Raw genomic sequence first — 24,906 nt, 5'->3', positions numbered from 1 at the left:
CGTAACATTGGGACCATTAATGAGTTGTTGTATGGTCCCAGAGAATTGCTTATAGTTGGGAAAGACCAGAGTGAGGTGTCTCTGTAACCGCTGGGCAGCCACTGTAGGGAAAGAATGTCCTGGGGGGAGACCAAGTCGCTTTCAATGTTGACCCAGACTCTTGTATTATGGGGAGACTGCAAAAGTGTCAGATGACTGTATTGAGATGTGTGATAGTAGCATATTTAGATATGTAGATAGTAGCAAATTTATATATGACATCCTTATATAGGATCGGGATTGGAAGGACCCAGAAAAGTTACATGATCCTATGCAGGAGGTTCATGTTTACCGAACACACTCTGCCTAGCCATGAAATGCAATATTTGTCCCAGGATTAATTGTGGGTAGATAGACTGGTGCAATGAGGCAAAGGAATTTGTCAATTTGATGCCCAGGGAGTGTTGGGTAATATACCGGTACATAGTAATTCCTCAATAATAACATTTTGACGGTGTGCCGATATTGGAGATTATTTATTATCACGGTATTATATGATGTTGGCTTCTGTGGCCAGAGGTGTAACTTTGATGCTGCCGCGCTGTGAAGTCTCTCTCACTGCCCGAGTCTCCCTCTCTTCCTGCTTCTGAATGCAGACTCTGAGAGGGATGAGGGGCGTCTGGCACCACAGTGAGAGACTGTGTGAGGCTGCGGCAGTGAAAGGTAACTCCTCTCACTTTCCTTTTTCTGTTAACCCCTCCATCCCCACCCTCCCCCTGGCACACTTTACCCCTCCATTCCCACCCTCCCTCTGGGGTACTTTACCCTGCCATCCCACCTTCTCTTCTGCACTTTACCACTCCATCCTGCCTTTCCCCTGGAGCACTTTACCCCTCCATCCCCACCCTGGGACTCAACCCCATGTTAAAAATTAATTAAAACAAAAAAAATTACAATTCTTAAGAAAATGCGTTGTCTTTTGATAACACATTTTCTTAAGAATTGTAAAAAAAATGGTTTTTAAATGGTGGGAATATCTAAGGGTGACAGTGATGGGAATAGGGTTGGGTGGATGAGCGGGATTTTAGGGTGATGGAAGCAGTGTAGGTGAGAAAATGGGAAGTGCAGACATGGAAAGGGGTTTGAAAATGAAGGGCCCTTTGTTCTAGTAAATCTAAAAAAATGGGTTTCTTTTGAGAACACTTTAGATTTACTAGAAAATGTTCAGACTTATTTTTAATCAAATATTTATTGCAATATATTATTATTGCGATAAATGTATTTATATCGTTATCGTGGAAGTTTTTTTTGTTATCGCCCAACCCTAGGCCCAGGTATGGGATCGAGTGTTTTTGCTATTGTAGATCGAAATTTGTGGTTGAGTTTTTTTTAGTGGCAGCTGGGAGACCTATAACAAGGGACTATGACTTTGATTGATTTCTCTATCTTGAAGCTTTCCACCTCACCAAAATTTGAGGTAAGCTCCTCCCTCCCAGGGTTTAAGCTCGCCCTCCCCACTTTCCAAGTAAGCAGTTCTTTTTTCATGCAGCTGGTTGGGACAGATCCAATGCGATCATTCTTCCTCTAACTATAGAGGTAAATAAGAATTGTAATCAGTTAGTGTTTGGTCATGCCTTGAAGTGGCTTGCAGGCTTAAAATGCTTTGGCCAAGGGGTTTAACTTAATGACCTTTTTTTCAAGAGATATATAGGTATTTCACTGCATATTTTTGTCATATTGGATGTAGCTTTGGGCTTCTTTATTTTTTTGTGGCAGAGAAGCCCAGGAAACACAAACAAAGGCAACCAGGAAACAAAAGACAGGAAGCTATAAAGACAGGCAGAGACAGAGGACAGGAGAACCAAGAGGAGACAGACAGAAGAAAATCCAGAGCAGGCAGAAACAGCAGCACACCCGGTGGACAGACAAGGAACAGAAGTGGAGAGAGAACTTGTAAACTGTCAGGATTATTACTGACACACGACTTACTTATTCGGCAGTGCTAATGATTTGTTGCTATCCTATAACGTTTGGTAATAGCAGTGGAATTCTGCCACGATTATATTGGAGTTATAGATGAGATCTCCATTTTATAGACGGAAGCAATGCATGTTGTTTTGAGACTGGTTGAAGCGCAGTCTTCTTGCTAAAAGGCTTTATTCCCCTTCTGGTAAACACCTCATCATCATTTTCGCTTGTTCATTAGACATAGGCTAAGATATCCTCTGACCTGATCTATTTCCGCCCTAATGGGGTTGCTGTTCCCTAATTTATGGGGTTTATTTCTTCTAAATTGCAAAGCCTGGTAGTGAGACTACAGTATGTATTTTAGGCTAGCATTATACAGGAGCTGCTGGGTGGCAGTGCGATGCGGTGACGTCACCACTGCGATCCGGTAAAGTGGCAAGTTGAACTGCAGGCAGGAGGCAGCCGGAGGAGACAGGGAGGCGTGGCCGTGAGCGGTTCGCTCCCTCATTGGCTGAACCGCTCACGTGATGCAGCCGTCGCCTGTCAAGAACACGACCTTATGGAGTCTGGTCTTTTTTCTGTGGCTAGCTACACTTATTAATGCTGCCCTCAACATTACCTTGTGTGCCAACTATAAGGTGGTTACTTAGGTTTTAGGGGCCACATTGGTAGGGAAGTATGATGCCAACTCCTCAGAGCTACGCAATAACACCTCAGGGATGCTGTGACAGGGCCTTTCCACCGGTTTAAAAAAGGCAGCGCACACAGAGCCTGTCTGTAGCTGATGAGTCCAGCAGGGAGCTGATGAATTGCAGCTAGAGGCAATTAGCCCGTCTCCACCTGGCTCATCAAGCAGGTTTAAATGCATGGAGCTCTTGAGCACAGAGGGACTGTGCTGCCAGAAGAGAATGCCAGGAACAGATTACTCTAACATTGAGGACGTTGCTGCGAGAGAGAGATCCCGGGAACAGACCCTCTATCCCAGGGTGCAGCGGACCCTGCAACCTACCAGAGGTTGCATCCCACGGGCACCAACCCAGACTGACTTAAAGAGCCCCCTTCTTACAGGTACCTCTTTGGACTTTGGGGTCAGAGGCTGGAAAGAGACCTAGCCTCCCAGCCCTGTAGATAGACAGGGAAGTGTGAGTTAGCCATGGGGTGCACAAACTTTTCAATCTGCGCCTCCCTGTCTGCTCTCCCCCCTGCTCGCGCCCTTCCCCCCCCCCCCCCTTGCTCGGCTCCAGCATCAAATGACGCCGTGGGATCATGTGACATCACGTTGCCATGGTAACGTGACCCATCGGCGTCATTTGCCACCGGGTTGCCCGAAGCCGAGGTGAGGGAATTTACAGAGGCCTTGTGCGGTCCCCCGGCATTTCATTTAAATGCCTTCAGGGAAACACGAGGCCTCTGTAATCGCTGCGCCCTCCCCCCAGAAAATCTCGTGCCCCCCAATTTGCGCACCCCTGAGTTAGCCCATGGAAAGAGATAGGCCCGGTTTATCTGTTTGTTTTGCATGCTGACATAAAGCTGTTTAAAGCCGCGGGCTGAGTAAAAACCAGTGTTCATTTTCCCTTAAACACGACTCCTGTGTTATACCTCTGAACTTGTCTCCTACAAACGCACAATATGGAATCGTTCACTCTCCATGAAAAGGATGTAATTCGTGTCAGGATGTTTTCTAGCTCTATTGTGATCACGCTTTGGTCTGACCATGTAATGGGGTTGATCTGCACATCTGTGATCGTGCAAGTACTATCTGTGTACATAAATAGGTAGTCCATATGCGAATAGGATCTGTTGACTGCTGAGAAAAGTGTAATCGTGCTCCTGGAAATGTGTCTTTATATTCTGTCTTTATATTCTGTCCTGCTTGCACTCCTCCCTGAGCACCACGCATCCCTTGCGCTCACCTGGCAGTGTTTGGGTCTTGCCACTGAGTCTTTTCTGTCTAGTTTGAGGTTCAAGAGCTGTGTTAAAGTCTCCCCCCAGAAACCCCTGACCCTCCCAGACACTCCTCAATTTACTGAAAATGTACTGAAGAAGCATTCTCTATCAGTATTCGGTGCATACATGTTTGCTAGAGTGAAGGTGGCACATCCTATTTTGTATAAGAGGATCAGATAGCAGCCCTCGCTGTCTGCTAATATTTAGTCTAGATTGAAGGGAATGTTATTATGGAATAGGATAGCTACTCACTCCTCTGCTTTTAGTCTGGGCTGAGGCTAAAACTTTTTTTAGAAAATAGCTTTTCGAGGAATTTGTGTTTTGATTTAGCGCTGAAGTGTGTTTCCTGAAGGAAGACAATATTGGCATGGCAGTGGGTGTAGGAGAGACTGGGTGCATGAGAGGGGTCAGTGGGCTACAGGAGAGGGGTTAAGTGGGTGCAGGAGAAGGGTTAGAGAGAGTGAAGGCAGTGGGTGCATGAGAGGGGTCAGAGAGATGGCAGTGAGTGCAGTAGAGGGGGTAAGTGGGTGCAGGATCGGGGCAGTAGGTGCAGGAGTGGGGTTATGTGGGTGCAGGAGGGGTCAGAGGGACAGATGGTAGTTGGTGCAGGAAAGAGATATGGGGTGCAGGAGAGTGGTCAGAGAGAGGGCAGTGGGTGCAGGAGAGGGGTCAGAGAGAGAGGGCAGTGGACGCAGGAGAGGGTCAGAGAGAAAGGGCAGTGGGTGCAGGAAAAGGGTCAGAGAGAGGGCAGTGGGTGCAGGAAAGGGTCAGAGAGTGGGCAGTGGGCGCAGGAGAGGGGTCAGAGAGAGAGGGCAGTGGGTGAAGGAGAGGGGGTAAATGGTTGCAGGATAGGGGTCAGAGAGAGAGGGCAGTGGGTGAAGGAGAGGGGGTAAATGGTTGCAGGAGAGGGGTCAGAGAGAGAGGGCAGTGGGTGCAGGCATTTCTCTTCTTTAGGTGGGTTTTTCCCGTTATTTCTATTATTACGAATAAAAATACAGAGGATGATTTTATGTTGATGCAGTGAAGAAATACAGACTGTCACAGAAAAATAGCAAATCTTGAGAGAGAGATCTTCAGGGTTACATGGCATGACATCTAACATTGAAATCCTACATCTTTGTATTTCTATGCCAAACTGTTGCTCTTCATTTTGATATGTTACGTGTAATATGTTACTTTGTAGACCACTGTAATAGAGTACGTGAAACCTTCAGACCTCAAGAAAGATATGAATGAAACCTTCAAGGAGAAATTTCCTCACATCAAGTTGACACTCAGCAAAATAAGAAGGTACAGTAAACTCTTACAGAGAAGTCAAGTGAATAATGAGCAAAGCACCTAAACCCTTCTCTATACCACCTGCTTGAAATATGTGAACAGGGGTTAAAGGAGGGGTAAAGTTATTTATATATATATTATTATATTTTTATTATTTATTATTATTATTATATATATATATATTTGCCTGTCTAAGACAAGAGAGTGTGAGAGACGCTGCTGCTATACTGTTCTGAAGGCACACACAGACAGCCCTGTGAGAGACTGAAAGGAGACCTGCTGCAGGTACACTGGGTAAAGTGGGGAAGGAGTTTAGTTCTCCCACGATTAGTTAGGGACTAAGCAGTATTAGTCAGTACTCCTGGAATGAGTTAGGTCTTTTGTTTCTGTTTTGTGTTATGAGTTAACCCTGTACCTGCTTTGTACCCTGTAAATAAACCCCTGCTTAGAAAGTACAGTGTTTCCTGCCTTTGATCTGGACAAAAGATCCGACGCTGGGACTGAGACGTCACAATATATAGACATACATATATACCTATATATACACACACACACATATATATACACACACACACACCGTGTCTTTAGCGCACAACTTTTCTTTTAAGCCATATCCGTAGTAGAGAGGTGCTGCAAGGCCTTGTAGGTCCCAGCTGTTCTGAAGGGGTTAATAGTGTTATGGGATTGACTCAGACATACATCAGTTGCTAAATAACCTTGGCAGCTGTAATTATAAGCTCTAGTTGTGTCCTTTAATGCTTTTTCCCACTGTAAAATGGAATCTGTGCATGTTGTCACGCTCTTCCGCTAGCCTTCAAAAAATAAAAAAATATGTATTTGCTGTGTTTTTACATATGTGTTTGAGGCTACCTGTCCTTGCATCTGAATTAGACAAATATGATCTTTATGGTCCATGTATAATCCCATTTTTTTTTTAATGTTGGAATAATTAGGTATTGCCTTATTACTTTATAACGATAACAAAAAATACATCACATTAACATTTAGATACAGGGAAAAGTACAACGGCCTGTAAAAGACACATGCATTAAAAGATAAGCAAATGAGTACAGAGAAACAAGACCTATGATTGTAAGTGGACCTGTAGCTTTCTTATCAATATAAATGTTTTGCTTGAAGAAAACCTGGCATAGGGCTTTCCACACCCATTGTAACTGTGTATTACATGATAAACTCTGCAAAGCAGTGTGCGATCCATCGCCTGTTTGAGATATTCTAGTGCAGGGGGCGGCCAACTCCAGTCCTCAAGAGCCACCAACAGGTCATCCCTGCTTCAGCACACACAATGGGTGGCCCCGTCGTTGACTGAGTTGGAGTTGGCCACTCCTGATCTCCTGCAATGATTGTGCTGCTGACTGATGTTCTCTCTCCAGCCTGAAACGGGACATCCGCAAACTTGCCCAGGACGAGTGCGCCTATGAAGAACCCACGGTGGCCATGGCCTTTGTGTATTTTGAGAAACTTGCGTTGAAGGGGAAGTTAAACAAGCAGAACAGAAAGCTTTGTGCCGGGGCCTGTATCCTATTGGCAGCCAAAATTGGCAGTGACCTGAGAAAACATGAAGTTAAACACCTCATTGATGTAAGTACACTAGGCACATTGCTTAGCAGTTGCATTGGCACTTGTGTTGTCAAAAAGCGCACCGGCGTAAAGTGTCAGCAGTATATCGCAGTGTGTAAGCATGTGTGGATGTGCGCGTGTTTCATGTACATGAGGGCAGATCATTTGATATGATTGTAAATAGCAGTGGGACTAGGTATAGACTACAGTACGTGTGTCAGCATCTGTGTATATGTTAATGTGTTTGTGTACTGTGTGTACATCAGTGTGTCTGTATACCAGTTAATGTATGTGTGTACTGTGTACATCAGTGTGTCTGTATACCTGTTAATGTATGTGTGTACTGTGTGCATCAGTGTGTCTGTATACCTGTTAATGTATGTGTGTACTGTGTGCATCAGTGTGTATGTATACCTGTTGATGTATGTGTGTACATCAGTGTGTCTGTATACCTGTTAATGTATGTGTGTACTGTGTACATCAGTGTGTCTGTATATCTGTTAATATATGTGTGTATGTGTATACCTGTTAATGTATGTGTGTACATCAGTGTGTCTGTATACCTGTTGATGTATGTGTGTACATCAGCGTGTCTTTATACCTGTTAATGTATGTGTGTACATCAGTGTGTCTGTATACCTGTTAACGTATGTGTGTACAGTACATCAGTGTGTCTGTATACCTGTTAATGTATGTGTGTACAGTACATCAGTGTGTCTGTATACCTGTTAATGTATGTGTGTACATCAGTGTGTCTGTATACCTGTTAATGTATGTGTGTACTGTGTACATCAGTGTGTCTGTATACCTGTTAATGTATGTGTGTACATCAGTGTGTCTGTATACCTGTTAATGTATGTGTGTACTGTGTGTACTGTGTACATCAGTGTGTTTTTATACCTGTTAATGTATGTGTGTACATCAGTGTGTTTTTATACCTGTTAATGTATGTGTGTACTGTGTACATCAGTGTGTCTGTATACCTGTTAATGTATGTGTGTACATCAGTGTGTCTGTATACCTGTTAATGTATGTGTGTACATCAGTGTGTCTGTATACCTGTTAATGTATGTGTGTACTGTGTACATCAGTGTGTCTGTATACCTGTTAATGTATGTGTGTACATCAGTGTGTCTGTATACCTGTTAATGTATGTGTGTACATCAGTGTGTTTTTATACCTGTTAATGTATGTGTGTACTGTGTACATCAGTGTGTCTGTATACCTGTTAATGTATGTGTGTACATCAGTGTGTCTGTATACCTGTTAATGTATGTGTGTACTGTGTGTACTGTGTACATCAGTGTGTTTTTATACCTGTTAATGTATGTGTGTACATCAGTGTGTCTTTATACCTGTTAATGTATGTGTGTACTGTGTACATCAGTGTATGTGCATACCTGTTAATGTATGTGTGTACATCAGTGTATGTGTATACCTGTTGATGTATGTGTGTACTGTGTACATCAGTGTGTCTGTATACCTGTTAATGTATGTGTGTACTGTGTACATCAGTGTGTCTGTATACTGTACCTGTTAATGTATGTGTGTACTGTGTACATCAGTGTGTCTGTATACTGTACCTGTTAATGTATGTGTGTACATCAGTGTGTCTTTATACCTGTTAATGTATGTGTGTACATCAGTGTATGTGTATACCTGTTGATGTATGTGTGTACTGTGTACATCAGTGTGTCTGTATACCTGTTAATGTATGTGTGTACTGTGTACATCAGTGTGTTTTTATACCTGTTAATGTATGTGTGTACTGTGTACATCAGTGTGTCTTTATACCTGTTAATGTATGTGTGTACTGTGTACATCAGTGTATGTGCATACCTGTTAATGTATGTGTGTACATCAGTGTATGTGTATACCTGTTGATGTATGTGTGTACTGTGTACATCAGTGTGTCTGTATACCTGTTAATGTATGTGTGTACTGTGTACATCAGTGTGTCTGTATACTGTACCTGTTAATGTATGTGTGTACATCAGTGTGTCTTTATACCTGTTAATGTATGTGTGTACATCAGTGTGTCTGTATACCTGATAATGTATTGTTGAATGGGGCTGTACAGTGTACTTAAAGAGCATCTTGTGCTGGCCTTAGAAGACAGCATCTATAAATAGCACATGGTAATATTAACCCCTTACGATAATGCGCTGGTGGTCCCTGGAGCGGAGATGTAACCTGTACATGGTTCTTAAAAGAACTGCTCCTTTAAGAAAAAGCTCATTGTATAAAGGACTAATATTCAGGATGTTGGCTGCATGCCAGCATGTTTGTAGGCATGTCTGAGTTAAAGTCTTTGACATTAACCACAAGGCCACATCATGCAGGTGACTTAGATAGAGAAGGCATATTCCTAACCCTGTCATCTCCAGAGCATGTCAGAAAACTACTGGGTGTATTTCTGAACCTCACATGTTCTTTACACGTGTCCCTTCTGGGGGAGAGTTGGAATAGTACAGGGTAATTAATTCCCTCTAAAAGGGGAAGTAGTTCATCCTCAATTCCTTTCTTGAAAAGCAATGTTTCACTCTCTGCTTGGATGCAGCACAGCATGATGCTGAGAAATAAAACGGGATACTTATTTGTGCTTATTTACACTTGGTCGCAAAATTTATTTTCTTTTCCTCTTCTTCCTTGGGGGAGACGAACATGTTTGAACCAGTCAGTATAGGTAACGTTATTGTGACATACCCAAAGCTTCACATTGGCAATTATAAGTGGCTCGCCATATATTTGCCCCGAAAAAACCCCCAAAGAAAATGCACTAATATATATCAGGAACTAAGGGGCACTTTGTGTATGTATATATATATTTTAAATGTTATTTATATATCTAGAGGGAATAGCTTATCTACATGGAACAAAAGGGCGAGAGATCAGTTTCAAAATATGCCCTTTAAAGTGAAACTCAGTTTCAGAATTAAAAGTAGTGATAATTCAATACCTACATATTTTGACCTCTGCTTCCCATATACAAAATACTAACGTTTGAAGGGTCTTTTTTTCATTAAGCAATCTGGTTGTTTTGAGGTTTAAAATGATGGCAAGACTCTGGCCTCCCAAGGTAATTTGAGTAGTTTATGGCTATTTTGCCCCGTTTGCTTTTGTAACCTTTAGTTTGAATAATTCAGGGAGTAATTTGACGCTTATGCAATTGCACAATTGTGTGATTGCAGTCATTTTTCATTTCTCTCACGTGAAAAGTTAAATTGCCACTTGTGATCTGCCATTAACCTCGCCTGCCGAAGAAACTTGCATTTGATATGTGATACAGACGCTAAAGGACAGGAAAGGGAATCACTTGTCGGCTTCATGGCATGAAGTTCATAGGTGGTGTTCTATATTTGCACAAGGCCAACAATTGGCTATTATGGGCTCTCCAGCCTCTTCATTAGTGGAAGATGCATGCAAAATATTGCAAAACAATAATGCATGTACAAGTAGTTACGAATAACCCAGGTATGTGGAAAGGCAGCACGGTGTAATAATGAATAGATGAAAGCCGTAAGGATTTACATAGTTACATAGTAGATGAGGTTGAAAAAAGACGTACGTCCATCAAGTTCAACCTATGCTAAATTTAGACAACAGATACTTTATCCTATATCTATACTTACTTATTGATCCAGAGGAAGGCAAACAAAAAAAAAACAATAAGGGGGAAAATAAATTCCTTCCTGACTCCAAGAATTGGCAATTGGATTAATCCCTGGATCAACATTCATCCCACATTTACTTATTTGGTATATCCCTGTATACCTTTCCTTTCTAAAAAGATGTCCAACCTTTTTTTAACAAATTTATTGTATCTGCCATCACAGTCTCCATGGGTAATGAATTCCACATTTTAACTGCCCTTACTGTAAAGAACCCTTTCTTTTGTTGCTGGTGAAATCTCCTTTCCTCCAACCTAAAAGAACGCCCCGAGTCTCCTGTAATGCCCTTGGGATGAATTGTTCTTTTGTAGGGTGTTGAGGTAAAGAGTAATATACTGTCATGGATTTTTTTTAATCATAATAGTCTAACAGCAGAGATTGTGTTTTATATTAAAAAATAACACCATCTATATCAATGTTTTGCTTACCCTGACTTTAAAATAAATAAAACCAGTGGGGTCCAATCATTTGCTTGGGTTGCCTTTACTTAAAACCACCACTGTTCATTATCTTCAGAAATAGAGCTTTATTTCTTAACCAATTTAAATCCTGAGCCTTCTCTAACAATGACCTTGTTTGTAATGATTTAATTTTTGTTGTGTGTGTGTGTGTTTGTCTGGGCTTCGCTTTACTTAGAAACTGGAAGAGAAGTTCCGTCTGAACAGACGAGAGTTGATGGCCTTTGAATTCCCTATCCTGGTTGCCTTGGAGTTTGCCCTTCACCTGCCGGAGCATGAAGTGATGCCTCACTGTAGACGCTTGATCCAAAGCTCCTAGCACAGGATACACTTCAGAGGAGCCTTCTTGTAGAGCGGAACTCATTGGAGGGATTTATAGAGCTGCAACTGGAAATGCAAAAATAAGACTTGAAACCAACGTTGTTATTTGTGTGGCTCTCTGGTATATATATATATTTTTTACAGCAATGCATCAATAACACTATTCCAAATAACTGCTTGGAGCAAACAAAATATATGTGGACCACAATCTTAAGCAGCAAACAATTTATCCTACTTCACAACTGTGCATTTTCACTATTAAATCATGGGTGGTCCTTTCTATCTCTTCGCCTACGGATCTGATAATCAACATAAAAACGAAGGACATCACATTTATGTATGATGTTATATGGTCCCCTCACTGTGTCAAAAATGAATGTGCCAATCTATTTTACTATTCGCTTTTGAGAAAAGCACTTTTACTGTTTGTGGTTTATGACACTTAATCTGTTCATCCTTCCATTGTTGGCAAAGTCATTGATAGTTTTATGGTTGGAAGACAAAAGTGACTTCTCACATTTGCATCTTTATCCTCTGCATAAGCAACGCAGTGGAAAACATCTTCTGTCTCTTGATTCACTTGGCACTGGGTCCTTATACTTCAACAAGTGAACCAATGCAACAATCATTTCATTCCAAAAATGTGCTTGCTAAGTCTAAAAGCTTTGGATTGAGTTACGTCTCCAATGACCATGTTCTTCAGGTTTTGGTATAAAGCCACGTCATTTTAAACTTTTGCACTTTTTCACTGTTGAGGCGATGTCTAGAGTCACACTCTTTGATGTTGAGTTCCTGTACTCTATGTTAGAGTGCATACTAAGCACGTTTTACTGTGCTACATATTAAGCAGTGTTTTGTAGAGATTAAAACAGCAGTCCATGATAACCATGTGCAAATACGTGCAAATACGTGCATATGAGCAGCAGTATAACATCACTAATTCATGGAGCTTCCTTCTATGATAATCTGTACAAAGTTACAAACTCAGAACCAGCCATGTGTTTAGAAATCAGGCATTGGAAAGCACTGTAAGCATTGCATGATATTTAAAACCGCTCACGTCACATCCTCCTTTGGGGCCCGAAGGTCTGCTTGATTAGCCGTCACATGGTCACCACCCAACCCTGACATCAGGAATGGAAGAGTAAGTAGTAGGCTTCATTTGCATTCCCAGCTACCTGAGTGCTGTGGCCCGTACGCAACTAGAGATGGGCACAACAAGTGAGAATGTCCATGAATGCCTAAGTTTACCCGCAGCATGCTAATCCTTGTGACTGTTATCACCACAAGGGCATCAAAAAAAGATTTACATTTATTTCAAATACAGTTGATCATTTATTTGCCAACCTCATAAGGGCACCATAAAGGATATTTGAATAGTACTTTAATTTACTTCTGAAACCATGTACTGATGGAGAGCACCACATTGCTCAAATGCAAGTCTCTGACTGGTGCTGCCTAATAGAGATCTTTGGTGTTACCTTAAATACTTTGTATATACTCTCTCCTCTAATGAAAGTGAGATGTTGAATAGATGTTCCTCTGTGAGGTTGTGACTTCCACAGATGAGGAGGTTTTCTAAGGAGTGTCAGGAATTAGTGGCGGGCATAATTCACTTACTAAAGCTACCCCACACCTCTTTCGTTGTTTCAATTTACGTTTCGAAATAAATAGCCGGTTGTAAGATTATAACAGTGTTGAAAATCTAATTAATTTCATTTGATCAAAAGTACATATCCTATAAACCTGCAGTTTTGCGATAAATACAGGGTCACTTTAAAAGTGATCTAGTGCAGATTTCTATTAGCTGTATTGGTTGTGGAGAAGTGTAGCTGTGTTATAAGATGTGATCTCTTTCCATGTTCCATCGTGAAAGTTCTTCACCGTTGTAGTTTTGCAGTATCTCATTGTACAGTCGATCAGTGGTCGTCTTGCCTTGTATGAGCAATGTATTATGACGATAAGGAACGCCTTCACAAATGTATTAGGACTTTGGGAAACCCCATGCCCCGTATCCAGTGTATGGAAAACAAAAATGCTGTTACTGCGGTGTTTTTAAATGAACCAAACATTTTCAAGATCCTATATATTTTATAAGATTACAGTAGAACATGGAATACCATTTTTTTTATTTATTTATTACATTAAAAAAATAAGGCAATTTGTAAGTTATTTTTCTTTAAGAGTAAAGCATCGGACATTACCAAATTTTACTCATGGAGCCCCTTATAACCTCCTGTAAGAATTGAAGTCTGTCATTTCAACATGAGATGTGATTTGAATATTGTAAACTGACCTACATGTGTGTATATACTGTATGTATGCATATGTGTACACAATATATGAATGAATGCATATGGTTCTACAGAACAGAGGCTGAAAACCAATGTACTTGACATAACTTGTCATGTATTTGTTTTCAAGCACCTACAAGTCTTTTCTTCCAATGTACTATCATACATTAAATCAGGAGTGGCCAACTCCAGTCCACAAGAGCTACCAACAAGTCAGGTTTCCAGGATATCCCTGCTTCAGCACAGGTGGCTCAATCAGTGGCTCAGTCTTTGACTGGGCTACCTGTGCTGAAGTAGGGATATGCTGAAAACCTGACCTGTTGGTAGCTCGTGAGGACTGGAGTTGGCCACTCCTGGTTTAGATACAGTACTCAGAGTGCATAGTCTGAAGAAAAGAGACATTGAGAAATTGTTTACAATTAAAACAAGTGAAGGACTATCATGATGGACTATTAAGAGGTATCACAACACGCAAAACACTTGGTGACAAAAATAACGAAGTCTAACTTGAAATGAACCATTCCACAGGAAACGGAAGCTTTTAAGTTAATTTAAGGAGGATATTTTGTAATGTGATATGCATTCCATTCTCAGAAATCAGCTGGAGTGCTGAGACATTCCCGTAAACGTTTCCATTAACCTCTTCAACTGAAGACGCCCAATATGAACTCATTTTAAGATTTTACAGACTCTGCACTGTCTAACTCAAACCTCAACCAATTCTAACCTCTAATAAGCCTTAGGTGGCAATATCCCTTAATTGATTTAAACTAAAAATTTGCAGCAAACCTTCTAACTCATATTTTATGCTTTGAAAAAAAAAGTATATTACCATAGTGTTCCAGTCTGAAGCGATTCCCTATTTGTATTTAATTTCTCCAAGAAATAAGCCTGGCTTCCAATACCTCTCTTATAATTTCGAAGGAATGTTATGTAACCCGTGTCACAAAACGCTTATTTTCTGATTTCTTCAAACAGAACATTGAGTTAAATAAAGTGCTTTGTTTATTTGTATGCGTCTCTCCTCCTACAACAAAGGGACCGCACAATCCACTGCAGCCATCTGTGCCATGCATGGGCCTGTTGCACATTGCTTTCCTGGTGCCCTTAACACAGACTGCTGAGAAGGAAATTTCATGGACTAGTGCCCCAGTGCTCACGTTTAGTCATTAAGGGCTACTTACAGGCTGGACGTTCAGGGAAATGCATACCCAAGCAAGTTGTCAGTGATAATTAAGGCTAATTGGTTAAGTATGTGTTAACTAGAGAGATGCTCCTGAATGGCCTTCAAAGGTTGAGCTTGAGCACACACACATTCATGTGATCCCCTTTTTGTGGACAAAAGATGGACAACTGCTTTAGAAGTGGGACTGGGCAGTATGAATGTGCGGGCGTCACTGCTATTACATGTCTTTACCCACTGCTTATTCACTGGCAAGGCATGATCAAAGACAAGAGCTATTTTAAACCAATCACTGCAAAAATGGGCTAATCCAGGGACCCAGATAAGTTTTGGTCCTAAAAAAAAGTAGATCTGAATGGACCTTGCCTGAAAACGTGACACTGCATTAACAAAGTCAATGAAACCACTGAGAATTGGTGAAATAGATAAAAGGAGAAACCTGTGGATAGAACATTTTATACAGGAGGATAAGAAGGTCTATAGAGGGTCAGGGAAATAGACTATTTCTGAGCTACGTCTGTGATTGTATAATCGGTGCTCGAGTTATTTTGTGATCTTTTCTTTGGTAATGCACAGACGGATTGGTAGGGTTTAAGTTACACTAGATAATAAATCACCAGGACAAAGCTGCAAGGAGTAAGTACTGTGTAGTTATGTGGTGGGAGGAATCGGGAGGGGGGGAAAGAACAGACAGTCGATCTCGTTCCTGCAGCTGGGCTGTGGCAGCCTTAACAGGAACCAGTGCATATGAATCACGTCATTAAATGTGAAATGTTACACACGCTGAGTTTTATTTTTGGGATATGTTGATGAGAATGACTAACCCGCGTGCCATTCTTAAGGGAAAAACAATACTAAAGGGTGGGGCTCCTCCATACAAGCGTGCATGTGGGATAGAACAAAATACTCAGCTAGTTCTGGGACCCACATTGAAAGGCATATTCTATGCCAACGCAGCCAGTAGGTAAGTGAACTGCCGGCCATCATTTTATTTTTGTTTGCTTTTTATGTTAACTGTTTGGGTTTACACATCAGATTTAATCCAATAATAAAAAACACAGAAAGAAATGGAATATTTTCTTTCGTGCATTTTATACTTTTATTTTGCGTTAGTTTTGTTGCAGGTAACGTTTGATACATAAACTAATAAAAATAGTAGGACGTAGATGTGCAGTACATTACTTGATAAATATGTGCACTTACATCATAGAAAAAACATTTCCTGGAACTCAAGACTACATGCTCAGAAAGCAGATATATATCACACTTGTTTGACGCTGTCCAAACATAAGAACACTGAGCATATTTATGAACCAGTAATGCGTGCGGGATCATTACATTCGGTGTTTGATTGGGCCACTTCCAGAGTGGAAGGGATTAAAAATGCTTACCAATCAAAAAGGGAAAATGTAGAAAACCTGCTTAGGTTTTTTTTTCTTGACACTGCTGCCTTAACCAGGGGTGGCAACTCAAGTTCTAAGGATATCCCTGCTTCAGCACGGGTGGCTCAGTCTTCGACTGCACCACCTGTGCTGAAGCAGGGGTATCCTGAAAACCTGACCTGTTGGTGAGCCTTAGGGACTGGAGTTGCACACCCCTGGTCTTAAAATGTGAATGAAAATGTGCTTGAGAACTGGAGAATGTAATTCTTCAAGAACAAGGACAGCATTCTTAAGAAAATGTTTTCAAGGAGAACAATTCACCAACAAATGATAACTGTTTAAAAATAGATCCATTCATTCTCTGAAACGGCACCATCACAGCGTGATGCTTCTGCGTGTCACTTACTGTTACTGTAGGTTTATGTAAGGCTGCTGGTGAGGCCTAAACTACATTCGTGTTTTTGAATGTAAAAAATATATTGCTTTTACATTTCCCTAGCCACTTTTCTAGGTTATGATCTGTATCCAGAAAAGTACATTGAAAAATTGCCTGCAATGCAGTTACCACATTTTCCATTGTCGGCATCTAGATGTCACTAAGAAACCTCGGAATGCTTCTTTGAATTAATTAAATGATCTCCACACACAATATATTGCAGGCGTGTGCACAATGTTCCTCGTGAAATACTGGTAACCCTGTTTTACATGCAAACATGTTTAGAGCACGGTCTATGTCTGAGAGGGGCGAGGGGCAAGAGATCACGACCTTCACAAAATCACAGCTGTATGTAATCCTTTAAGCACTCAGAGCACATCTTTTACATGGTGTGTTAGCATGTCTGCTTTGGGTGTCTCACACTGCCAGCATGTTTCACTGTGAGATCAGACTTGTGGTTAAAGAGCCTTCCAAAAACATTTAGTTCAGCTATGCTGTTATAAGTAGTGGAAATTCCCGCGTCCCAAGCCGTCCCTGCCAGCAGAAAGAAACCCGTCACTGCAACTTCCAACGGGACAGGAACATGTTTAACTCCTCTCTGTGCTGTGAAGCATGCAAAGCATTATTACATATTATATGATCATAAAGATATCTATTTTTTTTAAATAATCTTTATGTCCCATTTTTATAGAAAAGAATAAACCTAAAATCCATTGCACGACCTCCCATTTCTTAGGGGGAATTTGTTTTTTTAATTGGTTGTGAGTTTACAGGTTCTCGCAAGGCGCTTGTTACCTTGTTAGGGGTCTATTTAGATCATATTTTAGGGGGTGGATATCTAAATGACTAGCTGTGTTGCTGCTCATTAATCACATCTGCCCTTGCTGCACTAAATGAATGCTAGATAAAAGTTAGATATTGCATCTCAATCAGAAAGTACTTAAAAGGCATACAGTATAATGTCTGCTTTCATATAGTGTTATTCTCCAGCCGCGTTATAATGACAGAAAACCTTTAAGAATGTTACCGCCTGATCTTGCATGTTAAATACAATTTCACCAGGCCTGTGATACTGTAGCTCAGGTTTGAATGTTTGGTCATCAGTTAAAATGTAGAGGAGCGTTCAGCATTCTTCAATCCACAAATACATTCTGATTCCCTCTGAAACTCCCAGTCTCCCTCCATTGACCTCTGTTTCCAGTATGAATGTCCCATTTCTGAGATACCATGTCCTAGAAAACAGTGCCAGGTATCGATTAAAAATTATGATACCCCATTATTTGTTTCTTTTCATGCACGGAGGATGATCCGGGATAGATCCTGTTGGGGTTGAGCCTCAGGAACAGACCTATTCTCGGTAAGGTGGTATCTTTCTGGATTTTATTTTTACGTCTTCATTAACGCAAGTGAGTTAGCGCCCAGGTATATCTTTTCTTTTTCTTATCGATTTAAAATGACCCAGGGGTTGACACATAAAATGAAAATATCAATAGATCCTCCCATCATTAGGAATATTTGAAAAATATGGATAATAAGAAACTATTTATTGGTAATTGTCCTTCCACAGTGTTGGGAGCTGTTACTTTATGTACGTATATTAGCCATTTTTGGCGATTAGGTCTGGGAGTAATTAACCCCCAACACTATTTCACAGCCCTTGAGTGCAGTTAATTGGGATCTTGGGGAGATCCTGTGATCTCCCCCTTCTTTGTGTTTGTACATAATAAGAAACTTGGGCTGGCATTCACTAAACTCTGATAAGGGATATCACGGGGCCCAATCACTGGAATAGCAGTTAATGCGGGATCAAGCTGCAGTTCTCCTTATTGGAGTTTTAGGAAAACCCCCCATAGTTTTTATATGAGGGGGATTGCGGCTTTAAATATTAAGTGACGATTTTATGTACATGGGGTAGAATCTGGCAGCCTTCAGAGAGGATAAAGTAATACAAATGTTCAATAATGTTCTTGCTATAAATGGCTAAACCGTACATATGTGAGTATTCATGACGCACCTTAAACTTTCTTCCACACATCATGCCGTATAAGACACAGTTATGAGGACTCGTCACAGCATTGAGAGACAAAGAGTTTGCAACCTCAACAGTTAGTACAGGGGCGGCCAACTCCTGTCCTCAAGGGCCACCAACAGGTCAGGTTTTCAGGATATCCCTGCTTCAGCACAAGTGGTGCATTCTTTGACGGAGCCACTGATGGAGTCGCCTGTGCTGAAGCAGAGATATCCTGAAGACCTGACCTGTTGGTGGCCCTTGAGGATTGGAGTTTGCCACCCCTGATTTAAGGGCTTATTCTACATCCGCCCAAGGAATTTTGTCCCAAAACGGCTCGGATCGGGCACTTTGGAGGATATACTGTAGAACAATCCCCTCAGCCCAGGGTTTCTCGGCCCTGATTTTGAAGACCTCCAGCCACTCAAGGTTTTCAGTAATTGCCACTCTATTTGCTCACAGGGGAATGCACCTCATTTGCATACGGTAGGCTATTGGTTGGTGACCCCAGGCTCACAAGGAAAGCTTTTAAAACTCCCGAGTTAGTCTAATAAAAAAATGTACCGGCTGCTATTTCAGCGCTTGCTGGTGGCAACACAAACTGCAAAAAAGAATTGAAAAGTCATTTTTTGCCTGCGTATCTTGTACATTGTATGGGGGTGAAACAATTAAGAAGACAATTAGAACAACCGGTCCTTGTGCTGCATTGGCATCACCTTTATTTTTACAAACCAGAATCATAATATCCAGAATCATTTATTCACTGTGGGTTGTAAAAATAACACAAACACCTGTGTGACTGTGTTTACATTAACCCATGGACTGCCCGAGCAGATCAATGTGGCAGCCAAGAGTTTAAAGGCCCTTTTGTATTATTGTTTGGGACTGTCTTTTTTTTAGATTTTGTAATGAAAGTGATCGCTTATTAACAGCTGGTTCCCATTCATACTTGCAGTTCATTACTATTGAGTAAGATTTTTTTTTTTTTTTTAATCCCATAATATATTGTTGATTCCTAATAAACCGTGTGGTTTTTCTTTTTTCATTGCAAAGTCCCACTTAGGCCCAGATCCAAAAAATATTGCTAAGCTTTAGCAAATCATTGGGAGTAAAGGCATGCTAAAGCTTGGCATCCTTGGAGGATCTGGGCCTAACTGTTATGCTCCACTGGGAACCTTCGCTAACTTGTCCTGAGGAAGCAAACGGAACACTTTGTATGTTTCCATTGTAACCGCTGCACCAATGAACTGCTTCCAGTTAGACGCACACGTAACAAAATATGTGACCAATTGGTTTCTCACTGTGACTCTTACTGACTCATTATGTTGCATTGATCACTCCCTTTATAACAATGTTGGAGAGCTATTTATCAATTTTCATATTACAGTAAGTGTTTTTTTGCTAGTGCGCCACTTATTTGTCGAGGGCTTTGGACAGCTATCTGAGGCTTTTAGCAGAACCCATATTAATTTCTGGTGGGTTTTGTTGTGTAAATGTGTCTGTGCCACAGCATTGATTTGCTTATGAGCAACCAATTGAATACGAGTTAGCTGTTGTTAGTAGCTCTTGCACTTCAGTGAATATACCTCAAACCCTGTAAGTAACTTCAATCAAAGGGATCCAGTAGCCCTCTGCAGTGTACTGTCCAGGATGCAGTAAAAGCACTGTGACTATACAATACATATATAATGTACACACACACTACGAAAGCCTTGTGATAGGAATGTTATGTGAATTATGCCTTCACACGTTACTAGCCACGGATGTATCATGTTGAGCCACTGATATAAGGTAGTGGCTGAACTGAATGAACGCTGCCGTAAAGATACACTGCTACAGTAACTCACGTTCTTTCTGCCCAGCCCTAATCTCCGGTTCACACTGATTATGTATTTTTTGCGTTAAAATCAGATTGCTGGAAATCTTGTTTTAGTTGGATAATGCCCAATATCTGCATTTGAATGTTTAATGTAAGCTTTTACAATCTATAAAATATATTGCACTCTTGTTTCCAGAAGTTACAAAGCCATATTGTTACTCGGTGTCGGCATCAAGGCTGCACTTGGCAAGTGCAAGTACTGTATGGCAAGACCAAAGCAAAGTTTGGTTCTCTGGCACCATTCATTCCCTTTTCCAGTTGTATAACATGTTTTGAAATAAGAGGGGGGGGGGAAACAAGAAAACAAAAATGCATATTTTTTTTTACATTTGGTTTAGTTTTTTTGTGCTAAATTGACCAATATATTTTGCATAGTTAAAAAAAATGTTAATTGAAAATGATTCCTTTGTTACTGAAATTGTATATAGATTGTAATGGGCACATTGCTTGTACAAGCTGGTTCTGGATAAGGAAAAGTAAAGTTGTTCTGTTGATGACCTTTAATGATTTCCTGTTCTTTTTTTGAGCATCCTGAGAATATTTTGGGATTTCACAGCAGCATCTTAGTACTTATGTATAAAGATATACATAATGTACATACATACATACTGTACATACATACAGATTCCTGCTGCTGCTGCTTCCTATTTCCTTATGTTTAAGGAGATGAGGAACCGTGCTCAATTTGAAGTGAGAGAACTCGGTTTGACACTTTGAGCAATCACTTTATCTTTCTGTGCCTGGGGCATTAAGGATTAGATTGCAAACTTTCCAAAACAGACGTTTTCTGTGCATTCAAATTATATACAGTATGCAGCACTATACAAAACGACATATGTTTATACAATGCTGATGCCTGAACATGGTATCACGTTACAAATATATGAGTGTCTCATCTCATCATCTTAAATGCAGTGTTTTTAAACAGGAGTGTCCCATTCAGTGCCTTGTACACTGAGCCGTGTGATGAGCAGTGGTTAGCGATACAGTAACACTGCGGTAGTACCTTACAGGCATCATGCTTGGCCCTTGTCAGAAGATTTAAAGGAGTTTCTCTAGTCTAGAGCACCTTCTGTTAATGGGGCCACATACAGCCACTTTTCTGAGCTTATACTGGGTTCCTATCTAGGTCTCTTGTTCCTGTGGGTATGTCTGAAGATACCTACTAAGTCACTTATCTAATAAAGTCCAACTCCATGCCATTGTTGCAAAACCATTGTTGATATCTAATAATTAAAAGGAACATTCCTTGCTTCCCTTTAAAAAAACAAATATATATATTTTGGTGGTGGTAATTATTATATGCAACATTTGATTACCTTTAATGAAAATTAACTATGCAAGCTACCGATCGATCAGGGAATATCCTGATTTTGGGACTAAATCAATGGTTGCAGCCGAATCAATCCTTCTGTCAGTGAAATGCAACAGTTACAATATAGCCTTATATTCTAAGTGTTACATTGTTTATTGTTACAGCTTTCAACTTGGATACAGGCTCCTTCTGGGAACACTGCAACACTTTCCTGTTTGTGATCATTTGTTGCAAATAATATGCCTGTGTTGGGCAGAGGGCAGGGTTCAAAAACAGCCAGAGGCAGCTAAAGAAACTGAAAAGGATGCTCAATACATTCAAACGCATTAAAAAATTGCATTAAGTTGGAAAACAAAACAATATTCAGTAACTATTATCTAATACTACAGAACTGATATAAAAAAATAAAAACATTTTTTTTAAATACAGTAAGATTTTGAATGTTTTGCTCCTTTTTTTTTTTTAAAGAACCTTTTTTAAAATGCCACAAGAATGTGGGTTGTAAATTACGAGAAGAACATAAGTTAATACTTTTCAATGGTGCCAAATTATTAAAAATGACATGACCATCATAACGGTTACAATTCAGTCACTATTCTATACCTCTAGGAGCAAGCCTCAAAAAACAAGCCATGAAATGAAGAGGGTTTTTAGAACTACGTTCTACAGGAAGCAGAAGGAGCGCAATGCTGTCATCTACACCGGGTAAATTATTTATACTTATATAATTATATATACTCCAAAGTGGCTGTCCAGGGCAATTTGGGACAAACAGAAAAGGCCCTAAGGGGCAGATGCAGCAAGCGCCTGTCTGGGTTATTGCACACATTCTAGAGTTGACTCCCATTGAGTCAATGAGCGTTAATGCCAGAACTGGTGTGATAACACAGGGATGAGCAAACTTTGTACACCGAGCCCCCCTTTTCAACCGTGATATTAGTCGGGCCCCCCCTGCCTGATGTAATCCAAATAACATGACTTTTTTTTTTTATTAATCAGTATAACATTTTTAAAACATGACAAATGTTATAGGTTGGTTTTTAAATAAATCAGCATCGTAGTATACGATAATACTGACTGCAATTTTCTTCTCCCTCCTCATCTCATCTCCTCCTCAGCTCTCTCCCGCTTCTCCAGCTCTCTCCCTTCCCTCTTCCATGCCTACTTGTGGTACAGCGTGCTGAGCCGGCTACTGCTGCGCATGCGCGTGCCCTCAACCTCCGTGCTGCCTGGAACTTTAAGGTATGCGCAAGCGCGCAACCATCTGTAGCGTGATGTCACTTTCGTCACACTTTTTCGTTACAAGACCAGTGATTTATCCTCTCAAAACTCTGCAGGTGCCAGCAAAGCAGTTTCACTTCAAAAACAAACGTGAGGTTTTGTAAGTATGTATAAAACGACATCTAAAGAGAACCATCAAGTGGATCCTCCACAATACATCATATCCTGTAACAAACATACACTGCTCCAGTTTATATAAACTCCAATTTAAAGTTACAGCTTCATTTAGGCAGTTCAGTGTTTGTTGTTCTTTTCTTGTGCTTAATTGCGATATATATCGAGCAAATACTGATTTTAAGTGTAACCCTCCATACCCAGCTCCAAAAGAGACTACATCAGATTGATTATACACAGTGGCAGTGCCCAGTCTCTCAGGCCTTTGCAGAGTGCTGGGTAGGTGCAGGTTGGGCGTGAATAAGCAGATAGAAAAAGGATGGACGCCCAGGACATTTTATAAAACACAAAAGGTGCTTTGTTTGACATCCGTCTATAAGGCTCCACAGGTATTGACATACATCTCACTTGACAGAAAACTTGTGGCAAAACATATTATTCTGAACTCCATCCCCTGGTAGCTCTCACTCCTGTGCTGGGGAGATACTGTAATTTGTTACCTATAGTAAATGGATAACTTGTCCGTCTATTGCATGGGATTAGTAAAGCTCCACCACTGTCGAGTGGGCCCTTCTGCATAAACTTTAGGCTCCTGATTTAGCAACTCGCTACTATGTACTGCATACGATCTCCATACCTATTTGATCAGGAATGCACAGGGAACCTTATGGTTAGCCGATCCATACCTACTCCGGAGTTACTATGTCGAGAACTCCTTACCAAATGCATGCTTCATACTCTTTAATAGTGTGAACAATAAAGGGCTTTACTACTTGCGCTGACTTAGGCCTCGTTCAGGGTGCCAGAGGCAGGAGTTGGGGGGGGGGGGGGCGTTCGCGTGTGCGAGCAGCAGTCTGCTGGGCGATGTGTGCACATCCACCCCAGCAGACTTTTTCAGGAGTTGAGGAGGCAGGGAGGAGGCGGGGCTACAGACAGCAGCTTAGGGATCGAAGTTGCAGTCTTGAAATCATTCTCAAGAATGATTTCATTGGCTGCCGAGGTAACAGTGACGCTGCTGCAGATTCAAAAAATGACTTGGGTTGTTTATTGAAACTGTAGCCAGCGTCAACTCCGTACTTCGGAGACAGGGCAGCTGCTACCCTGACAACCACAATTAACTTGATAGGACGCATCTTAATACACTTAGCTACACTGGCGACACACTTTATTCGAGCTCGGCTAGTCCCACGAATTCGGGTATACCCGGGTGTATTGAGGTTTGTGACTGTTTTCTGCCCGAGTGCATTGAGGTATTTTCCAGGCAGGGATTGAAGCATTTTATTCCCGCTGGCTGCAATACTGCACAGTATATATATATATATACTGCATTACAATTCATGAATTTATGCCATCTGGTAGACACGCGAAGCATTGCAGCCTATTAAATCCTAATCATTATCATTTACCAGATCAGCCGCCCGTCAGCCAGGCATGAACCCAGGCTGGGAAGGCAAACGCAACGGGGCTTGTCAGAGGTGAGGAGCGGCGCATTCCAGGTATCTGCCAGGTACATACTGGGTATTTGCTCGAATAAAGTGTGTCGGTGCAGTATACACATACACCTATTTAAAGGACTTGTAGTGAGGACCCCAGTCTGAACTCTAAAGAACCTGCTTCTAGAACGTAGGGTTGGGCTATATATACCCTCTATACTCCTTATAGTGACATCACGGTCACAAGACATACAAAGGAGTGACATCCCTTCTGCATAGTCATCCTGCATCCCATGGTAGGGAGAGGAGTAACCTGAGTGAGCCCACACAGTTAACCTCTGAACTGAAATAGTAGTCCCCAAAGGGGGAGGGGGGGGG

The 24,906-nt window shown here is 41.1% G+C and overlaps 1 protein-coding gene and 1 long non-coding RNA gene across 5 annotated transcripts in view; both read left to right on the top strand.

Annotated features, from left to right (window-relative positions):
* Nucleotides 1-11,935, top strand: part of CABLES1 (Cdk5 and Abl enzyme substrate 1) — a 180,646-nt gene extending 168,711 nt beyond the window's left edge. For all 4 annotated transcript variants that reach the window (XM_075585131.1, XM_075585126.1, XM_075585128.1 and 1 more), the window contains 3 exons: nt 5,078-5,184; nt 6,567-6,774; nt 11,061-11,935. In XM_075585131.1, coding sequence (XP_075441246.1) covers nt 5,078-5,184; nt 6,567-6,774; nt 11,061-11,201 — 456 coding nt within the window. In that variant the 3' untranslated portion in view covers nt 11,202-11,935. The remainder of the gene's footprint in view (nt 1-5,077; nt 5,185-6,566; nt 6,775-11,060) is intronic.
* A 1,861-nt stretch (nt 11,936-13,796) lies between these two features.
* LOC142486530 (uncharacterized) lies at nt 13,797-23,893 on the top strand. The gene is made up of 4 exons (XR_012799015.1): nt 13,797-17,855; nt 22,310-22,405; nt 22,819-22,942; nt 23,038-23,893. It is a non-coding gene; the product is annotated as an uncharacterized LOC142486530 (long non-coding RNA).
* The last annotated feature ends 1,013 nt before the right edge of the window (nt 23,894-24,906 follow it).

Source organism: Ascaphus truei, chromosome 2 (genome assembly GCF_040206685.1).
Source record: "Ascaphus truei isolate aAscTru1 chromosome 2, aAscTru1.hap1, whole genome shotgun sequence".
NCBI classification, from domain to species: domain Eukaryota; kingdom Metazoa; phylum Chordata; class Amphibia; order Anura; family Ascaphidae; genus Ascaphus; species Ascaphus truei.
The sequence above is the reverse complement of the archived record's forward strand: the minus strand, read 5'-3'. Positions and strand labels throughout refer to the sequence as shown.